The 20108-nt window shown below is 38.0% G+C and overlaps 1 protein-coding gene across 1 annotated transcript; it reads right to left on the bottom strand.

Annotated features, from left to right (window-relative positions):
- On the bottom strand, nucleotides 369-8309 carry HRH1 (histamine receptor H1). The gene has a single exon (XM_021409687.1). The coding sequence runs from the start codon at nucleotides 4005-4007 to the stop codon at nucleotides 2583-2585; it is 1425 nt and encodes a 474-aa protein (XP_021265362.1). The 5' UTR covers nucleotides 4008-8309; the 3' UTR covers nucleotides 369-2582.

Here is a 20108-nt window from a genome sequence, read left to right as displayed (position 1 = left end):
GCACATTACAATAGAAAAAAAAGAGCAGAATGGCTATTGATCTTAAGAATTGTTTGTGAATGGCCTTGAATAAGAGCATATGTTTCAAAATTCGCTGCTCTGTTGTCTAAAAGAAGAAGGTTTATTGCATTACTTGTACAGACACTGTTCCTGCAGTGAAAAAGTTGCCATAATTTCTGAATGAATGTTTCTACTTTTATATTCTATCTGTATATTTTTGGCATATTTTTTTCTATATTAGAGTTCTCTGATTGCAGTCATTCCTGCATACTACTTAAGACCAAATTTAATCAGTCTCTGAACCTTGTTTGATACATTAGTCTAAGTTTATTCATTTAGTGTATTTTTCCAAATATCAAGCTAACCGCTTACTTATAAAACTGCAGAGATACTAGGCCTTCATTTATTGTTAAGTTCTTTAAAAACAACTTTTGACATTCAGGCATTTATTTAAGAGATATAAAACAGAAAGAATAATAATACTTTGCATTTATTTAGTGTACTGTATCAAAAAGTTATAAGCATGATGCAAATATCTTAAGTGTTTAATTGTTCTTCTAAGTCTTGTCATCACTTACAAAACAGGCATATGTGGCACAGAAAGACTCTAAGTAGCTCAAGACCAATAAGACCATAGAATTGATAACTACTCCTGCAACTATTACCATTTTTCTTTTCTGATGTAATAAAGGTATTACACAGAACATCCATTTCATTTTTCCCACCAAACTCTTGACAGTACTCTGTTAAAACAGCTACAGTTCCATCAGACTTCTGTTGTTAACTAACAGCTATTTTGGAAGCAAGCAAACATTCTGAAAGTGGTAAATTCATCAGTACAGCAAAATGACAGTGAGTATATATTCTTTTCATACTGAACTTTCAGGATGCCTCACTAGTCACCTTTCCTAAAATGTATGGAAAATTCACCATTAAATGCAGTTCACCGTTGTATGCAAATATGACGTCTGCTGCTGAAGTTATCTGGTTCTGGTCTTCTTAAAACTAACAGTGTGAAGGCAGTCCCATAGCAATTCTGCCCCAAAGGTCAGATATAGTGTTTGCTCAAAATGTTTCTTTCGCTTAGTTCCATCACAGTATAGAAATGAATGTTTTACTAGTGTACCACAAATGTACGGAGTCTTGACATATTTGGACCATACAGGACCAGAGATCTCCTTGGACTCAGTTCTCCATCTTCCTTCCTGATCTGCAGACTTTGGTTTATTTTGATGTAACTGTTCTGTTAAATCATCAGCTTCCTGATAAATTAGCTCATGTAATGTAGGTGACTATGCACTCTTTTGCTAAGGAACTATGTTTTAATCCTTTGATTGGAAAGTAAGCTTTACCTCACTGCATTGTTCATACATAGAAACAGTTAAATCAATGGCTTAACAAGGGAATGACTAGAGCTGCTAGAGTGAAACTTACCTGCAAACCTCTCTGTCAAAGCTGCCTTGCAGTTTTTTCAAAGGAAGCCCTTTTCACAAATGTATATTGTTGAAATTCTGGATGAGGCCCTGAGGACACTGTAAAAGCACGGCTCTGAGTTGTTCGTTGTATTTAAATGGCTTCTAGAGACCCCTTCCAACCTTAAGTATTCTATCATTCTGTTTCTCTCAAAATATTTAACAGCATTTACGGCATGACTTATATAAGTTAAGGACAGGAAAGGTAAAAATACTTCGTGTATTTTATTTCCTATTTTGCAAGCTTGAGTTACTGCTTATGACTTTGTCTCACTGTAGCGAGAAGAGTTTGCCCATCATAAGGATATATGAATTAGCATTGCTGCTGCACACTTAGGCTATTTGCCAAGTCATAGGAAGAATAAAATACATATAGGCCATAATCAGCTACATTCTCTAAGTTTAGAGACCACAGCCTACCCTTCTTGATACTATCTTGAGTTCAGAATGTCTTAGCAAAATGTCTAGGACATAAAAATATTACTTTTTTTCAGTGAAGTTAAAATGTACTGGTATAAATGAAGCAAGCATGATATTAACTAGACACTGTAAGTTACAATATGACAAAAAAAGGAGAAAGCTATAAATAAACAGGGTGGATTTTTTCAAAGAGTAGAAGCTTCTTTTTTAACTACGCAAAGTACCTCTTTCTGCAGAAGATCTCTCTTCACAAGCAGTGTGTTCCCTGTTTAAAGCAGTAAGTTAAAAGAGAAAAAAACATTTGTCCAATCACAGAAACAATATTCTCTTTCTGCCCTTTCCCTATCTGAATAATTTATAATCCCTGATGATCTCTTTTCATATATTCAGTTTTGTTCTATATGATGAAAGAGAGAATCTCAAATTGTAAAATATTTACAGTAGTGTAACAGTTCTGAGACTGGCTACTGAGCTTTTCAGATTCCTTATCAGAATTAGATCTTCAAATGTGTTAAAGCTCTTATACGCACATTTCCCACTTTTACTAACACTTGTTTATAAATTAGTTTTCCAAAGCCTTCTACTTTATTCATAGCATCTGCCTTTGAAACTGGAACATTTCATTTGTTTGATATTTATGTGTTGCTTTTTAGCTCACAAAAACCAACCAACCAAACGAACAGTCTGATATTACTGAATATGAAGGATCTTTTTGAATGTCTTCTTGAAATTTTCATTACAAAGAGGATACAGGAATGGATTTAAGGTGGAATTCACATAGCCAAGCCATATAGTGAACATACGTAATTTGTAAAATTGTTCGCTGTTTTGGAAAACTGTTACCGTGTATAATACAAAATAGGGAATCCAGCACAGCATAAAGGTTGCCATTATGACCCCTAACTGCTTAGCTGCTTTCCACTCCCTGCTCACATGCAGTCTTTGAAGATGACTTTTGGAATGAGTATGCAGGTTTTGCCAGGTTTTCCTCAGGTAAGTCAGTCCTCTGGAATCCCTGTTCTCTGTATTTTCCTGAGGACTGCAGGCTCTATCAGGATTAGGATTAGATTGCTCTCCAGAAGGTGTGTTCTCTGTAAAAGTATCACTGTCTGATGCAGCACTTAAGTCACTTTCCTGTGAGTGAGGATCCTCTTCATTTTTATTGTCCTTTTTTACACACATACTCTTCTTTCCTGATGTATCCAGGTCTGGCTCAGACTGAGCAGTGGTGAGAGGCAAACAGCTACATTTAAAGGCTTTGCTGTTACTTCTGCTAACAAAAGCCTTTGTAGTCTTGTCAGAATTTCTGAAATGAAGTTTTGCTGCCATATTTTTGGGCTCAGACGACATTTGCTCATCTTCAGGAGATGTGTTTTCATGTGACATTTGCTTTTGGAGGCAAATATTTTGCTTGTCCTTTGTCTTACCATGACTTACACTTTTGCTTTCATAGGAGGAGCAGTGTGATCCATTAACGACTTCTCGCTGTTGGCAGTGTTTTCGAACAGTTCTGAATATTTTACAGTAGAGCCATAACATTATGATAGAGGGCAGATAGAAATTGACAATGGCTGTCAACACTTTGAACCAAGTGACATCAGAGAATTTAGTTTCACAGTTTGCCTTTCCTTTCCATTTCTCATCATTAGCAGAATCATGCCACCCTAGGATTGGGATGACCCATAAGGAAGAGAGAAACCAAGCTCCCAAAATCATCAGTGATGCTCTCATTTTTGTTCTATACTGGAGATATTTCAGTGGTTGTTGAACTGAACGATAACGGTCTAAGCATAAGATGAAGAGACTGAAAATAGATGCAGTACTGGCCACATAATCCATTGACAGCCAGAACAAACATGCTGTTAGGCCCAGAGTCCACACGCTGTTTAGGAGATAAACAATATTAAGGGGCATAACAGCTGCACCAACTATAAGATCTGCAATAGAGAGGCTAACAATGTATAAATTGCTGACTGTTTGCAGCTTCTTTTCAGTTTTCACTGCACATAATACTAATATATTCATGACAACAGTGATCAGTGAAATGCTACCCAGGAGAAAACCTAGTAGAGCTGAGTGAGTGTAATTTGAGTTCTCTGTTGTGTTTTTTGACATCTTTTGTACAAGAACAGAGAATAAAAATCAGAGAAGATACACCAGAGTTGGAAATTCAGTCTTGATTTACACTCCTGGACAAAAATGTGTTGAATTGCTTTGTAATGTTTAATTCTGGAACTCTGGAAAAGAAAAGAAATATGCTCAATCTCTGTAGTCCTTGTCACTTTCCCTTCTAGGTCTTCCCTACATAACACATTTCTACAATCTTTTACATAATGAGTAATTTAAAATGTAAAATATCCTATGAAAATTACTGAAGCTGAATCTACATCTAAAATGATTTCCTCTGTGGAGAAATCCTTATGTGAACAGAAAATACTGGCAATAGTAGTATTCAATTGTATAAACATAAAACCGATGTATTTCCTAATTAATTTCCACAGATGAGCATATAATTTAATACTAATTAATATTTTAAGTATGAAGAGAGCAAACCAGAATAGAAGCTAGATAACAAAACCAAGTTCAGACCTGTGAAGTTTGGTTTGGCTTGTATAGAATGGCTTGAAATGCTCTCCTAAACTTCTATAACTACTCAAAAGTTAATGATAATAGGGAAGGGGCAAAGATTTTTCTAAGCCAATATTTTCTTCTGTAAAGAATGGTTACAATTTCTGGCATGCAAGTCTTATTCTGCAAATGCTCGTGTCTATAAACAATTTATCACAACTTCACACACTGTTCATGCGTAAGTCCCTTTATTTTTTTCCCTGGTGTACTTATGGTACATACTTAATTGCATGTCACATCTTTTCTTTCTCTTAAGAATTCAGAGTGTTGAAAGCCTACCTGAATTAGAGTTTTTACAGAGGCTTACACAGTGTCTGTTAATTCATTACTTTGTTCTGTGCTCTTAACTATTGTTTTGGATTTTTGATTTAATTTAGGATTGACTTTTTGAAAGCACTATTTCTCCATGCATACTTAAGGACAGAGCATACGCGTCTTTGCTATCTCTGGAGTTTGTATATTCCAAAACACATTCTGCTTATCTGAATTATCATTTTTTTTCAGTACTGATGCATATAAAACCATATATTGTAATGCCTAGAGATATATTTTAATAGTTGAAAACAGAGAAAGAGTACAGGAGTGTATTTTCCTGTGCATTTCTATACATTTTGCTTTGTGCCAAGGCCACTATATTCTCCTTTTTCTCCTAGCTTCCCTGAGCTTCAGCAATGTTTTCCGATCCTCCTAACTTACTTTTTTAGGAGAGGGGAATAATAATACTGGCCTGTACAATTAATGAGAACTACAGGAATAGTTTGAGGATCTAATTATTAAACATCTCCTGGCATTCAATTACTGACAGAAACTTGGCTAGGGAAACGTTATTTATTTAAAAAGAAAAAATGTCTGGATGTGGTTCATAATCTGGAGACCCTTAATTTGCAGGAACACAGTTGCAGGCTCATTACTTACCAGCAGAACCAGTGAATACAGTGGCTTCTGTGCTGTTGATATAGGAACATTCTGAAAACAATTTAGAAAAAGAAAAAAAACAAAGAAATGAACCCTGGAGATGCTTAACTGAACAAAAGGAGGTGGGGAAACTCAAGCACATCACTATTGGTTTTCAGAAAATGGTTCTTAAACTGACAAATGAAATGGTGAATTCTGTGCATAGCATAGCATATAAAATTGAAAGAGATCAAGTTATTTTTAATATTATAATCAAACATCTAAAATGAGTCATGTCCTTTGATGCAGTAAATTACGTACATGAGCAAACACCCAACCAGCAGCCTAAAAATCTCATCTAACCTGGTAGCAGTCAGTATCCTTCAGCAAGGTTACTACTGGAATCTATTCAACCAGACAGAAGTCAAAATTTTTGTCTTTGACATATTAAGTTCAAAATGAAGCCCACCTGGAGAGTACTCAGCAAAACTGTGTAGTCCTATCCACTTGAAAATGCATTTCTTTCTTTCTTTATTTTTTTTTAAGGTATTTATTAATTTTTGTCATTGACAGCTGAAATCTGTTCTGAGGAATAGAGAATGGAAGCATTTTTTTATATACAATATACTCAGTAGAGTCAATATTAATAGATGGGGATCTCAGATATCCCATTTTAAATTCCTGTAGTGCAACCTAAATGCAGATATTCTGACCGTGTAACTTCAGTATCTTTCAAATGCTGTTTGCATGAAGTAAGACTTGGAAACCCACTGGAAGTTTCCATATGTTTCTACTTTATCCCACCCCCAGCTGCATAATGCTGCTGTCTTCTGGTGACTAACCATTCATTTTTATATACTAAAACTGAACTTTCCTAAATATAAGTCGTCGATGTATACATGCATTCAGTAGTCTAATCAACTACTTATTTTCTAGATACTATTACACTACAGTCTTAGGTTAAAATTATCATGAGATAACAGATTTTTTCCAGTTTTGGCTGGCATTCTTGATCAATCCTCTTTAGCAGTGGGCTTATATTTCATCATGAACATTGAAACCATAGGAGCTAACTAAATTAAGTTAACTGAATTGGGTTTGGATAAAGGAAGCTTTATTGTCTGATACAGAACGTTAGCTGCTTGTGAAGATTCACAGACATCTACGAATAACTTCTCTGAGTTCTGAGGAAATGCTGGAAATGAGAAAGCTTACTGTTTTACAGTGGAAGCCACTAAACTCCAACAAGAAAATATTTATTGGAACCAGATCCCTCAAGGTGTTCTCTCTTTTCTCTAGCTCTTAGCATACATAGCAAAGAATCTAATGCTGTTCTTTTTCAAGAAAAATCTTAGAATTCCTCTTTCATCAGAGCTAGGGTCTGGTCAGGATAAGTGCAGACAAGAGACAAGTTCGTGATCATACTAATATTGCAATTCATAATAGGAAATTTCTTTATGGTACATCTAAGGGCTCAGAGTAGTGTTTTTAACAGTTTTTATAAAAGAGACCAAACCCTTTAGGGTCAAAGAATCAGATTAAAATTGTGAATTTTCCTCCTACCACCACCCCTGCATCATTCCTCCCCCCCCCCCCCCCCCAAAAAAAAAAAAATTTGGGAATTCGCCAAAATGATCTTAAATTGCAACTCAAGTAAACTTTTAATGCTTTTAAGCTATAAGACATATTTAATCACAAAAATGCACAAATTTATCTGGAGGCTTTTATAAACTTCTAGTGGATGTGAGAATTTACTGTCTCCTTGTAGTGTTAATAAAACAAATACCTATTACTGAAAGGCTAAGGTTCAGCTTACTTAGGTATCTTAATGTACCTTTTTTTGGGGGGGGGGAAGGGAGGGAGGACAGAGAAGTCTCCAATTCAGAATAGACATTGAACTATTAATCTTTTTAAACGTCTTGTAACCGTACTGTGGTAACTTACGAAGGAATTCATTGTTTTAGCAATAACCTGTTGAACATCCAAAGTCATCCCTTTTCCTTGTTTGGGGGATGGGGGGCAGTGATGCATGGCTGGTGCACTGAGTTCAGCTACCTCCCACTCTTCTCCAGTCATAATTTGCTTGTTAGACCTTAAGCAGATAGTTAAAATTAACTGGTGGAGCCCAAGGTCTTTTAAAGCTAGGGAGCCTGGTGCTTTGCAAATATATGTAATAAATGAGGAGCAGCTCATCTAAGAAGCCCAGTTCCTCCCCATCATTCCCGCTCAGCGTCTGTGCAGGAGTGGCTGGGGAGACAAAATGCCCAACTGCTTACAGTACGGGTTTGGAGTACATTATGGCCCCAATATACCCCCACTTCCATTCCCCTCTTCCCCCCCCCCCCTCCCCCCGCCCAGGGCGGTCTGGATGCAAAACAATGTATCTAGAATTTTTCCCTGAAAAAGTTTGATTGCTGTCAGAAAGTTGTGGGACGTAACACTGACGAACATCTTGCTGTTCACCCGGTTGGCAGCTGATGGCAAACGAAGAGCTGGTTGAGCTGACGGTATTGCTGCCCGTTTTTCTGCTCGAAAAGAAAATATAATCGGTTTGTGTGCACTTTAGCGGCGTACAGCCGAGTATTTGCTAGTACGGGAACCTCTCTGCCGCCCGGGGACTCTGGGCTGTCCAGGCTGCAGCGCTGAGGGAGGAACGCTACCAGCTGCTGGCTGGGATGATCGGCTAAGGACTAGCCGACTTCTGCGAAGTGCCTCAAGAAGAGTTGTTAAAGATCTAGAGTGGTGGCACGTGTTTTGGTGGCCTTCTTTGGGTGGCTGAGGAGACGCGACCTGCCCGCCGCTTCTCCGAGCGCTGCTCCAATCCCCTTCCTCTCGGCCCCCGAGCGCCGGGTGCCGCCGCTCCTTTCTCCCCCGCCCGCTGCCGTGCCCTGGTTCACTCACCGCAAGGCGAAACGGGGAGGGGGCTCCCCTTTTTCCTCCTTTCCTTGCACTCCTTGGGTGGGATGCTCTGTCCCGCCCTGGGGGTGCGGAGCTGGCAGCAGTCCTTCCCACTGCGGAGCAAGGCTCGCTCTTGCTCACGACCGGCGCAGCCCAAGAAAGAGCTTGGTTCTGCCCGCCCTCGCTCTGAAGGGTCGGGCTCCGGCGCTGCAGCTCTGCTCGCTAAGGCTTTTCCCTCCTCGGGTCGAGTGCCGGCCGAGGGCGCTGGTACCCCGAGAAATAGCCCGGCGATGGGTCCGCCCAGCAGGGAGCGGGCGGTGAGACGTCGCTGCCGGGAATACCCGCCGTACCGAGAACAAATCGATTCTAGTTCACCGCGTCTTTCTGGACGATGAAAATACGAGGAAAGCCTTGCCGAAGGCGGGCAGCGGGATGCCGGCGGGATCGGTGTACCCCACCCCAAGAAGGGGCAGGCGAAGCTCTGGCCATTTGTATTGTGCTCTCGAGAAGATGTTACTCCCAGACGGTATCCCGAAGACCCTTGCTGGTAGGTGGGAATCCCAGAGTGTAAATGGAGACTGAGAGGCGTATTGTCTACAGTGGGAAGGAAAGCTGCTCTTAGACGTGAAGAGATTCATTTATTTGAAGTAATGCCAGCACTCTGAAGCAACAGAAATCAAATCCTGGTTTGCAGCCACTCTCATGCTGCTTTAGCCACAGAGTCATCGCTCTCCCTCTGAGAACCATTGTGTGTTAAGTAGCTCGCTATGGGACAGTCTGCTTTTAGTGGAATAGTTTAAGACATGAAAAATCTCAAATTTAGAACACGTTATTGCATATCTTAGCTGAACTTTTTTGTGACTTCCATGTGACCACTATATCTGTTTTGTATTAAAAATACACATCTTTCTTTTTTTCCTTCCCTCTCTGTCAACTTGGGGAAGGTAACTTATCCATTTCCACTCTCTTCTTTAAAAGTGTGCTATTTTTCCTCACTTTTTTATTTTCCTGTTTAGGAATGTATTGCACAAAAAAACTGTGTATGGATTCAAAAGGAATATTTTGTTATATCTTGTGTAAGTCATAAAGAATTCATGCAATGATGTTCTTGCAAACAGCATTGTTAGGCACTTAGTAACTGTTTTGTCTGTAGGACTGGTGAAGAGTGCTGTTAATTTTGCAATCCTCGCCAACTATCAGTAAAACAGCAGGAAATACCCATGTTCCTGGACTAAGTCTAGTAGGATAAGATCACTAGCAAAAAAAACGCACACCTCAGTGAATGGCAGAGTGTAAGCTACCTCTTGATGCTACTAAAGGAATCTTTTTACTATCCCATTACAATAAAAACAATTTCCTAACAAATGTTTGCTTGTGCCTTTTAAAAATTTTCCTCTCATGTAGAAATTTAGTTCCTCAGGTGGTCAGAGCAATCCTGTGCAAGGACTGTCTCCTCATTGGTGTCAGGCAGCACCTGAACATGCTGAGAGGCTATCCACTGGAAAACAGTTTTGCAGGAGACCAAGGCCCCTTCATGTTCACACTTGTTATGCAGTTAATCAAAGAGCAGCTTCTGTGCTACCAGCTTATGCATTACTCATAACCTACTTAATTACACTTAGTTTTGCTTCAGCAGCAATTTCACATTCAGTCCCCTTTGCTGTTGTTTTGACCAATTTGTTTTATGCAAATAGGTTTGATGCTGTTCCCTTTGGAAAAACACCAAAAGTCAGAAATGTTTATAACTTCTTTTAAAATCCAGTTGCAGTTCTCCATGATTATTCTACTTTTGACCTCTGCTATACATTTTTTTTTAAGCCTGGGGGAGCCTTAAAGTAGTGCTGCAGCATTATTGTAAGATGTTTCTATCTCCCAGCTATTATATATATATTTTGTTCTGAACAATTCTTAAGTATCTTCCCATAGATTTCCTGTGCCTTTTTCGATGTTGAAGGTAGAATGTGGCATATCTGTAGAAACAACCTGAATATAAATTGTCCCGTGTTATATGTAGTGTTGCAGATGAAAAATGAGGCTAGGATGCTGCTTGGCAAGATGCCATGATTGAGGGTGCTAGAATTCTCAAGAGAAGGACTTTGGTGGATGTGCTTCTATTGTGTCATGCTACATATCTCTGTACTTCTTTTGAAACCGTAACTCTTCACTTGCTAGGAAAAGTTTTAAGCAATGTATGTCTACCAATATGTTGGCAGGTATGAAGGGATATTTAAAAGAATAATTTCATAAAATATGTGTAAGACTACAATTTACAAAGCTAGGCAGGCTTTTCAAGCCTCCTGTTATTAGACACTTCTCAGAATACTTTTGTCAAAGAGTTGTTAGTGACAGCCTTTCAAATGAATTGATAGAATAACAAATAAACCAAATGGGTTATGTTTAAGATTATATGTTGTGATATGGAGCATTAGTGATTTACAACACCATTAGTTTTAACTCAGGAAGACTGAGCAACAGACTACTAACTGTACAAGTATCTCTTTATATTTGTTCTTAATTATACTTAAAGCTGTCTGCTAAGTAGCCACAACTGTTTTTTTTTAATTCTGCAAATTATTAGATTTCAAAGTACTGCAAGAATTTCTGAAATTATTTTTTCATGTAACTTACAACAGGTTCAGTTTTATCTTAGGCAATGGCCAAATAAACTAATCCCAGTGAATAAACTAATAAACTAATCCAGTCTATCACCACCCTTTGAGTGAAGAATTTCTTCCTAATAGCTAACCTAAACATTTACTCTTTCAGTTTAAAGCCATTCCCCCTTGTCCTATCACTATCTACCTATGTAAAAAGTCAGTTCTCTTCCTGCTTGTAAGCTTCTTTCAAGTATTGGAAGGTTGCAGTGAGGTCTCCCTGGAGTCTTCCCTTTTCCAAGCTAAGCAATCCCAATTCCCTCAACCTTTCTTCATAGGAGAGGTACTGCAACTCTCTAGTAATCTTTGTGGCTCTCTTCTGGACCTGCTCCAACAGCTCTGCATCCTTCTTGTGCTGGGGGCCTCAACCCTGGACGCATACTCCAGATAGGTCCTCACAAGGACAGAGCAGAGGGAGAACAATCACCTCCCTCTCCATGCTAGCCATCTCTCTTTTAATGCGACCCTGGATATCACTGACCTTCTGGGCTGCAAGAGCACAGTGCTGGCTCATGTCCAGCTTTTCATCCACCATGACCCCCAAACACTTCTCAGCAGGGCTGCTCTCGAGGAGTTCATCTCTCAGTCTGTACTTGTATCTAGGATTGCCCTGACCCAAAAGCAACACCTTGCGCATGGCCTTGTTGAACCCCACTGGATTTTCATGACACCACTTTTCAAGCCTGTCCTGGTCCCTCTGGATGCCATCCCTTCCTTCTGTTGTATTGACTGCACTATTCAGCTTAGTGTCATCAGCAAACTTGCTGAGGGTACACTCAATCCCACAGTCAAAGTCATTGATAAAGACGTTGAAGAGCACTGATCCCAAGAAGGACCTCTGGGGGACACTGCTTGTGATTGGCCTTCATCTTGATGTAGAGCCACTCACAACAACCCTCTGGCTACAACCATCCAGCCAGTCACCAGCTAGATTAGTCATCACCTCCTAATCTCGCGCCCTAGCATCTCTTCCAGGAGGATCCGCTCCATGATTTTCCCAGGCACAAACATAAAGCTCGCCAACCTGTAGTTCCCTGGGTCTTCTTTCTCCTTTTCTTAAAAATGGGAGTGATGTTTCCCTTTTTCTGGTCACCAGGGACCTCACCTGACAGCTATGACTTTTCAAATATGATGGAGAACAGCTTGGCAACCACACCAGCCAGCTCCTCCAGGACACTAGGATGCATATAATTCAGCCCCACAGACTAACACAAATTCAGCCTCATGAAGTGGTCTTGGACTTTCTCTGCTTTTACATTGTGAGGCATTTTGCTCCCTTGACTCCAGCTTGGAAGTTCAGCAACATAAGACAGCATCCCTGTGTTTCTCCCAGGCTATGCACCCCTGCTTCCACTGTTCATACTTTTCGTTCTTATCCCTCAGCCTTACAAGGAGGCCCTTGCTCAGCCATGCTGGTTTCCTACCTCCTCTGCCTGATTTCTTATGCCACACTCTGCTTTGATTTGGATTGCAACTGGATAAAATTTTTAAGTATTTACACTGCTCTGCATGAGTGAAAATGACTAGGATTTGTAGATAAATATAGTGATGATGCAAGAGCTCTGTCAACATTCTGTTACAAAATACAGGAACCCAACTATTTTGAATACACTGATATTTTTCTGAATTCAAAATCCTGAAGGTTTTGACTATACCTGATGAGGTGAATAATTGTAATAAAAATGAGCCTACTACAGGTAAGGAAAAAAAAACTGTCATGATGCATTTAATTAAGCCAAGTAATTAGAAACAGCTAGCTGTTACCAAGAGCAAGGACTCGTGCATTTATAATCAGTCTAAAAGTTTCATTTTTTAACCACTGCAATTACAGTTTTGAAATATGATGAGTAATAGATGCGCAAAAGCAGACAGAAAGTGAAAATAACACAGGTGACTAAGGAAGAGATGTTAGACTAAAGCCATTTCCAGATGAGAGAACATGATTATGGGGGATTTTATTTGTAAGCTGATAATGTTTGCAGATATTACAGAAATTTTTTAATGGATATAGGATGCTGTAGCATACTGTCTATATCTTGTTTGTGGCATCAGACAGCATGTACTTCCTGTGAACTTGTGAAAAATTTTGCTTTGAACATTTGTCTTTTTGTTTGTAGTGGGTTTGGGAACCAATAATGAGCTTGACAGAGAGGTTCTTCTACCCAGACTTTGATTCAAAGCAGGTATTTTTTTTAGTCATCATGACTGGTATGCCTGGATTATGAACAGGGAAATTGTAAAAAGTTGTCATTCTGTTTGGTGTTGAGCTTTGATTTCAGGGCTCCTGTCTCATGATCTCGTTATGCAACTGTACAAACACCCAGCCCCACCACCCTTCTGCTTTTAGAAACTGTTGTTAACAAAATCAGCTCTGATGTGCTCCCTTTGCAATGTTTCTACTTTCTGAACTGTGTTGGCTCTAACATCTTTTATTGCCCATCTGCAATTAAGGGCCTAATTGGCCCAATAAGATGACTTGTAAGGGTGAAAATATTTCTGCTTGACTTGTTTGGACAATCTGCATCTCTTGTCATTTGAAAGGCAGAACTCAATTATGTGCATTCTAACCTAAAATAATGAGCAACAGTCAGAGACCAAAATTTTGGAAGTTATAGTTAAAACATGTTGCTCGTTCATTGTATGTGTGTGGATGTACTTAAGGTGTAGACATACAAAGCCTAATTTTGGCTTCAAAGGAACCCATTGATTGAAACTATGGCTATTCCTCACAAAGCACAACAAACATGAAACACTGTGCCTGTGAAGTGAAAATACTGAGTTACCATTCTAGGTCTGGACAGTTAAGCCTGTGTTCCCTAGTTTTAAATGTAGCATCTGCTGCATAGAAAAAGCAGAGGTGTGAATGTGTCTTAGAAAAATTCTGGACACACATGGGCTGTTTTTGTTTAGTTTCATATATTTGCTAGGCATAGCTGAACCAAGAGAAATCTGAGTTTCAGAAAGATCTGTGCAGCCTATATTGGAGCTACAGATGCTTCTCCATGAAAATCCTCGGGTCTACCCATATCTGTTTTCCATCATTTGCTCATGGCTGAGGGAAAACGAGATAAGCATGGTAAGTCCTACCTGTCCATTTGGGTGATCAGCTTATTTCAACTATAGGCCAAGCACTTTTTCATCATAAAGACAGCTTCAAGTACTTAAAAAATAATGCTAGTAGTGATGCTTACAGTCTTCAAGCTTTGTAGTGAAGACATTTCCCTGGAAATCTCAAAATAGTCTTCTTCGTAAAACACTTGAGAACTTGGCAGATCCTTGAAACTGCCTGATTTTTCTCTTGTAGATTCAGTATCTTTGACAGACACATGTCTAGGGGCAAATGAGTTCTGTTTTATAAATAAGTTCAATTTTCCTTTATGCTTATAATGGATGATTTATTCTGGAACTGGATAAAACAAAGTTGTTAGAGAAACTGTGCAGTAAAGATAAAACAATTTAGATAAAAGGCAGACTTTTAGCCCTTGAAAAGGCTGTATTATGTCACAAGAGTTGAATAAATGTCAGACATAACCAGAAAAAAAAAATGAAGGGGAATGGTGACTCCCATGGTCGTTGAAGTTTGGAATAGAGAAGATGCTATTCAAGGCAAAGGTTACATGTAGTCATCCAGCAAGAAGACTTGCAGGCATCCAAAGCTTTCTAGAGGTAGAAAAGTCTGTACTCCATACTCCCTCATTCATCTTCAGGAGAAAATAGAGGTTAGCTGAACTGTGATATTGCACCATAGTCTCTCAATAGCGTTTTTTTGCCAGTAAGAATCAGACAGCTGACATCATGTTTGCTTTCTGTGCTCTGCACAATTGGGAAATTGGGAAAGAGAATCATAGAAATATGGAGTAGAAAGAACCTCTAGAGGTCACATAGTCAAGCCTTCTGATCAGAGTGGGGCTAATTCCAGTTCTTGGTGTGATGGGTCATGGCTTTGTTAGCTAAGTCTGGAAAGCAACCAAGGATGGAGATTCCACTGCCTCTCTGTGTTGTACTACTCTACTAGTGTGAAATTTCAGAAGAAAATAAATGAAATTAAGAAGAAATGACATGAAGAAGAAATGAAATGAGGAGGCAGAGCATTAGAAAGCATTATGATGCTATTTATGAAAGCCCCCCTTTAAAAGGTTATACTGGAGGGGAAAAAAAATGCGGAATACTTTAGTTTGAATTTTTTTTAATGCCATATAAGAAATATATTGTGACAGTGTATATATTTATAAGTCCTGCATATTTTACCATATGAATAAGGTTGAATGAGTGTCATTTCATATCCCTTTAAAAATATATTAATGCTATTAAATTTAAACATGAGAAACTGAGTTTTTACTGTTGGAATGAAGTTGTACTCAAATTATGTTAGATGGATTCAGAATCAGTGTTGCAACCCTTCATTATAGTGTCTTCATCAATTTCATGTAAGAACAGTTGGCCTCAATTTTAAGTAGAAGCAAAAATATTTTAAAAATAACATAGCATTTGTAAACTGATTCCAGTACCCATGTTTAGCTCAAAAATTTGTAATATGAGCAGTTACTAAATTTTCTCTGAAAATGGTAAGCCAAAGTCCATGCACTTCAGCTGTAGGGAATTATGTTCAACTGGAAGCAGTCAATGTTTAGTGCAAAATAATTTTCTGGTAAAATGCTGAATTGATCTTGGCAAAGATGACAATGTCTTAGACATATAAGTAAATCTTGTAATCCATCTACAAAGTTATTATTTCACTTCAATGCTGTCAATACAGATATTTGTCTTGCTGAGAGGGCAATAAGTTCCTTCTACCTTTGAAAGTGAAGAAATTTTAGCTAATTTAAGTCAGATTTAGAGAAAGCTGAAAGACGCTTGTGCAACTGATTGTCCATGTAAGTTAAATATTCAGATATGGTGCTCAAAAGCATACTTTTATCATTACTTCACTATTTCAGATGTTTTACATCTGCACAGCTTAGGGGTAAATGTGAGCCAGGAAACATTGTTATCTTGTATATCCTGATGGTATGTTGATATGTGATTGAGTCAAAGAGCAAGCCAGTTTTAGAATAATAAACAAAATTTTACTGTCATTACTTTGACTGTCTTTCAACTCATTCTTAACTTTGTCACAAGGAACACTTAAGGATATAAAATGTAGAATCCATCTGCAGTGCAGAAGAAAATCCTACTTCCAGATCCATTGTCTTGATGGTTAAGGAACACCATCCAAAACAAAAAGATCACATCTATAATTAATGATAAAGAAATTAACCACAATACAGTTTTCTAACAAAATTTCAGATAATTCCTAATTAAAGTATTTCCATTTTCCCATAAATGTATATATAGATGTACACACATTTGTATTAAGTTTTCTGCAATAGAGAAAACATTATTTATTTTTCAGACTGGAAAAATTTTTCAGACACTTTCATTCTGGAAGTGTCTGAGAGGAGAAAATACAAAGTTAGATGCTATGTTATTGTTTCTTTATGTGTTTAAGTCTACCACTATTCCTTTTCTATCTTCTTTTTTTTTTATCAGAGAATGTTAATTTTATTTTTTTGTACTTGCTGATGTTCCTATGGATGGATTAGTCTTAAATGCTTCTGCTAAGAACAGTTTCAGCGTATTGGCAGGAAGCAATTTGTATCTCTGCTTTTGAGCTTTGAGCTGATGGCCAGAAATGCTTTGAGCCGGAAATGCTGTGCTTGACTTCCAAATGCTGTTTCCTACTGTATTCCTTTATTTCTGATGAACATCAACTGAATGTTGTTTTCACATTAGCATAACTGGCCACGTATGTTTTATTTATATTCTTGTTTCTGTACTGTAGCTTTTATTAAAAAGCAGGTAATTCTCTATGAGTTTTAAGAATATTTAGTAGTTGCTGGGCCCCTTACTTGTCTCTGTGAATCAGTACAACCTAGCTAGTGAAAGGACTCCACTATATTTGAAGTGGAGTTGTTTCTAGGAATATTTTTGAAACTGTCAGTAGTCCAACAGCCCATCTGAGGCATTTTTTTTTAGCTGAAAGGTGAGGATTATTCCACAACAAGTGAAGATACAGAAATGTTTTCCAGTTTGTGAATCAGAACTTCTAGCCATTAAACCACCAGTAAGACCATACAAAAGTGCTCACAGCCACTTTTTGATTTAATTCATATAACTCTGTTTCTTATTGATGCTAGAAAATACTTTGTGTACTGTAAAAGCAATCTGGGGGAGTGCTTAAGCTTGAGAAATAACTTTTGAAAGGGAAAAATTAAGTGGGTTTTGGACATTTAAGGAAGTTATTGAGGTGTGGTATCAGCTATGCTAAGGAAAAAGAAGAATCTTATTTTTATGCTAGGGGAAAATGAATCATTGTTTGCCCCTCCTACCTTTCTTCAGTACAGGCAGAGGGAAAGATCCAGTTGGTTTTCATTGGCAGAGTCCCAGCAGTAAGAGGAAATGATTTTAGCTCCTGCAAGAACTTGGAGGAGGTGAAACTCGAATTTAGTTTTGTTGACAAGTTGCCGTGATGTGAGGACCTGAATTGTTTTTACATACATGATTGAGTTTTCAGGAGAAAGCCACCATGCATTTGCTTCCTCCCCACCACTGATTTTCTTCAGGAATAAGCTTCTTGCATATTTCAAGATAGACTTTGCCCCAGGAAGTTCAGTTAAAATGTTGCATTTTATATATATTCAGAAATAAACATATAGTTCATTATATGAACCTAACAGGAGAACTTACTTATTATTAATGTGCATCATACTAGTCTAAGATGTATTCAGTAGGTAGGAATACTGGCTGATGGTATTTCCTGCATAGTATTTCCAAATAACAAAGCCTCAGAGACTTGCTTCATGGGATGCTTGAGCCTGAAATAAACTTCTGAAACTGCTTTACTTGTACATATTGAGGGGCTGCTGTTGTAGTACCCACTTTAATATGCTTTTCCAATTTAATATATGAGTATATATAATGAAGTTCTGGTGGTGCTATCAAAAATAATGGAGGGAAATATATAGCATTGTATCTTGTTGTCTAAGTGAAGAAGTAAAGAGATAACGGAGTGATGCCATGAGGCTGAACCCTATCAAATGATAGTGGTGCCTAGACTCTATTTCATGTAAAAATTACACTAAACAGTAAATTAGGTACACTTTGCTTGATAATGTTCTGTACAGTCTGTGCTTAAGACTTAAGAGTGTATATCCACTTTTTGTATATGTATTCAGGGAGAGGCTATGTTTAATTCACTTGCTAACAGGTAAAAAATTACTGACTTCAGAGCAATTACACGATACCATTCAAGGTAGTGCTATCTGTCTGATTTCACATGCATTAAAATGCCATCTAGAAGAAGGACAGGTAGAACTACAGGGATTTCTAGTAGGTACTGCTGTTTTTTATCATTCATGTGTAAATATCTTTGGAATCCTGAATTATACTGCTTTAATGAGATAAAAATTGCAGATTTAGGAAGGGGGAGAGAACTATAAATTGAGTATAGTGTAAAATTACTCAGTTAATTTTCTGAACAAAAATATTGTCTTTAGTATAAAAGAGCAGACAATGACCTAAAGGCTTCATATTACAGCATTCTGTGCTAAGATTAGTCATCTTCTAATCCTATCAATACCTTCAGATGGAACAATTCAGTAGGCTATCCATTGGCTGTTGGTGATTTGTAGTCTAAAACTCAATAATGATGCGTACACTGTAGTGCTACACTCATTGTTGTACAGATGTAGAGTATAAAAATAAACCCATTCGCCATGAGATGAAGGAACCTCAAGCACGAGTGTGTTTTGGTAATTGACCACTAGTTTTACTGTTTGTCTCTCTAATGATATTAATATTTGAGGCAGAAATTTTCTCAGATGGGTTAGAGAACTGCTTCACCTACAGCTGCGTATATTGAAAAACAACTTTTCATTAAAATATGCAAATATTACTAGGAAGCAAATATGCATATGTATATATTTCTAGTAGATATTGAGGGAATAGCACTAATTAATGTTAGCAGCACTTGGAGGTAGTAGGAATACAATTAGAGGTAGCAAAATCATTATATAGCAACAGATATAGATTGGTATTACAGGGTCAACAGGCTTACTATTGTAGTTAATATAATTATTATGGATTGCAAACATATAACAAATAGAGTTATTGATAGTTTATACTTATCAAGACTATATTTATGACAGCTTTTATATATATATGTATGCGTGCATGCGTATGTATATGTATATGTTTCATAAGATTACCCATACTAAGTGTATCAAACCGATCCAGCAATGGATGTCAAACTGGCTTCACAAGGGTCTGACTAAGAAAACTGATCTGAGGAGAGAACAGCCGCCAAAACTGGGCCTAGGATAGGGGTCAAATAGTGAACAAAGTCGCTCATTTTGAGGATGGTCCGTGTAATGGAGTTTGGAGTGAGTCAGGTGTCCCCAGTGATGGTTTAATTTGCTTAGGAAATTGTGTAGGAAAGAGAGTGTGAAGCACAGGAAGTTCTCAGAGAGGTTGGCTCTGTTTTTTGGATAGAAAGCGAGTCATTCTTCCATCACAGAGACATAAGAGGGCATAGGACACCACCTCTTAGGGCTGTAGCCCCAGAAGGTGCTGCTAATTTCTGCTTCACCTTAGACAACCAGAAGACAATGATGTTTCCTGTTCTCTCAGATAAAATTTTACTTCTCACAGACTATTTTCACCTTTTTAGATAATAAGGTGCTGTTACAGTTCCTTTTTTTTTTTTTGGTGGTGGTGGTTTTGTTTTTTGTTTTTCCTTTTTTTTTTTTAATTGATGGTATCTTCAAGATGTCTCAGGGTCCTCAGGTAGTGAGCTTCGCTTTAAATACTCTGGGTTCCCATTCCTAGGATAGCAATTCCTAGCCTGGCAGGCATTTTCTCCTGTCAGTGCTTTAGAAGATATTTTCTGATCGTATTTTTCCCACTAGAACCAGGTCACCTTTCTGGCCATTCCCACCAATGCCTTCTTAACAAAGCCAAAATTTTCTGTCAGGAAAGACACGTGTGAGAACTTTGGGCAGTTTGAGTAATCTTCATTACAGTCTAGTATGTATTTGATAAAGCTTGTTTTTTGCAATGCTTTGTAGATATGAGATGATTGTCATTTTTTACTCCTTAAACACTT

Source organism: Numida meleagris, chromosome 11 (genome assembly GCF_002078875.1).
Source record: "Numida meleagris isolate 19003 breed g44 Domestic line chromosome 11, NumMel1.0, whole genome shotgun sequence".
Classification (NCBI taxonomy): Eukaryota; Metazoa; Chordata; class Aves; order Galliformes; family Numididae; genus Numida; species Numida meleagris.
This window is presented reverse-complemented; position numbering and strand designations above follow the sequence as displayed.

Coding starts and splice junctions, on each gene's coding strand:
- HRH1 (XM_021409687.1), bottom strand. CDS start 4,007: ATGTCAAAAAACACAACAGAGAACTCAAATTACACTCACTCAGCTCTA.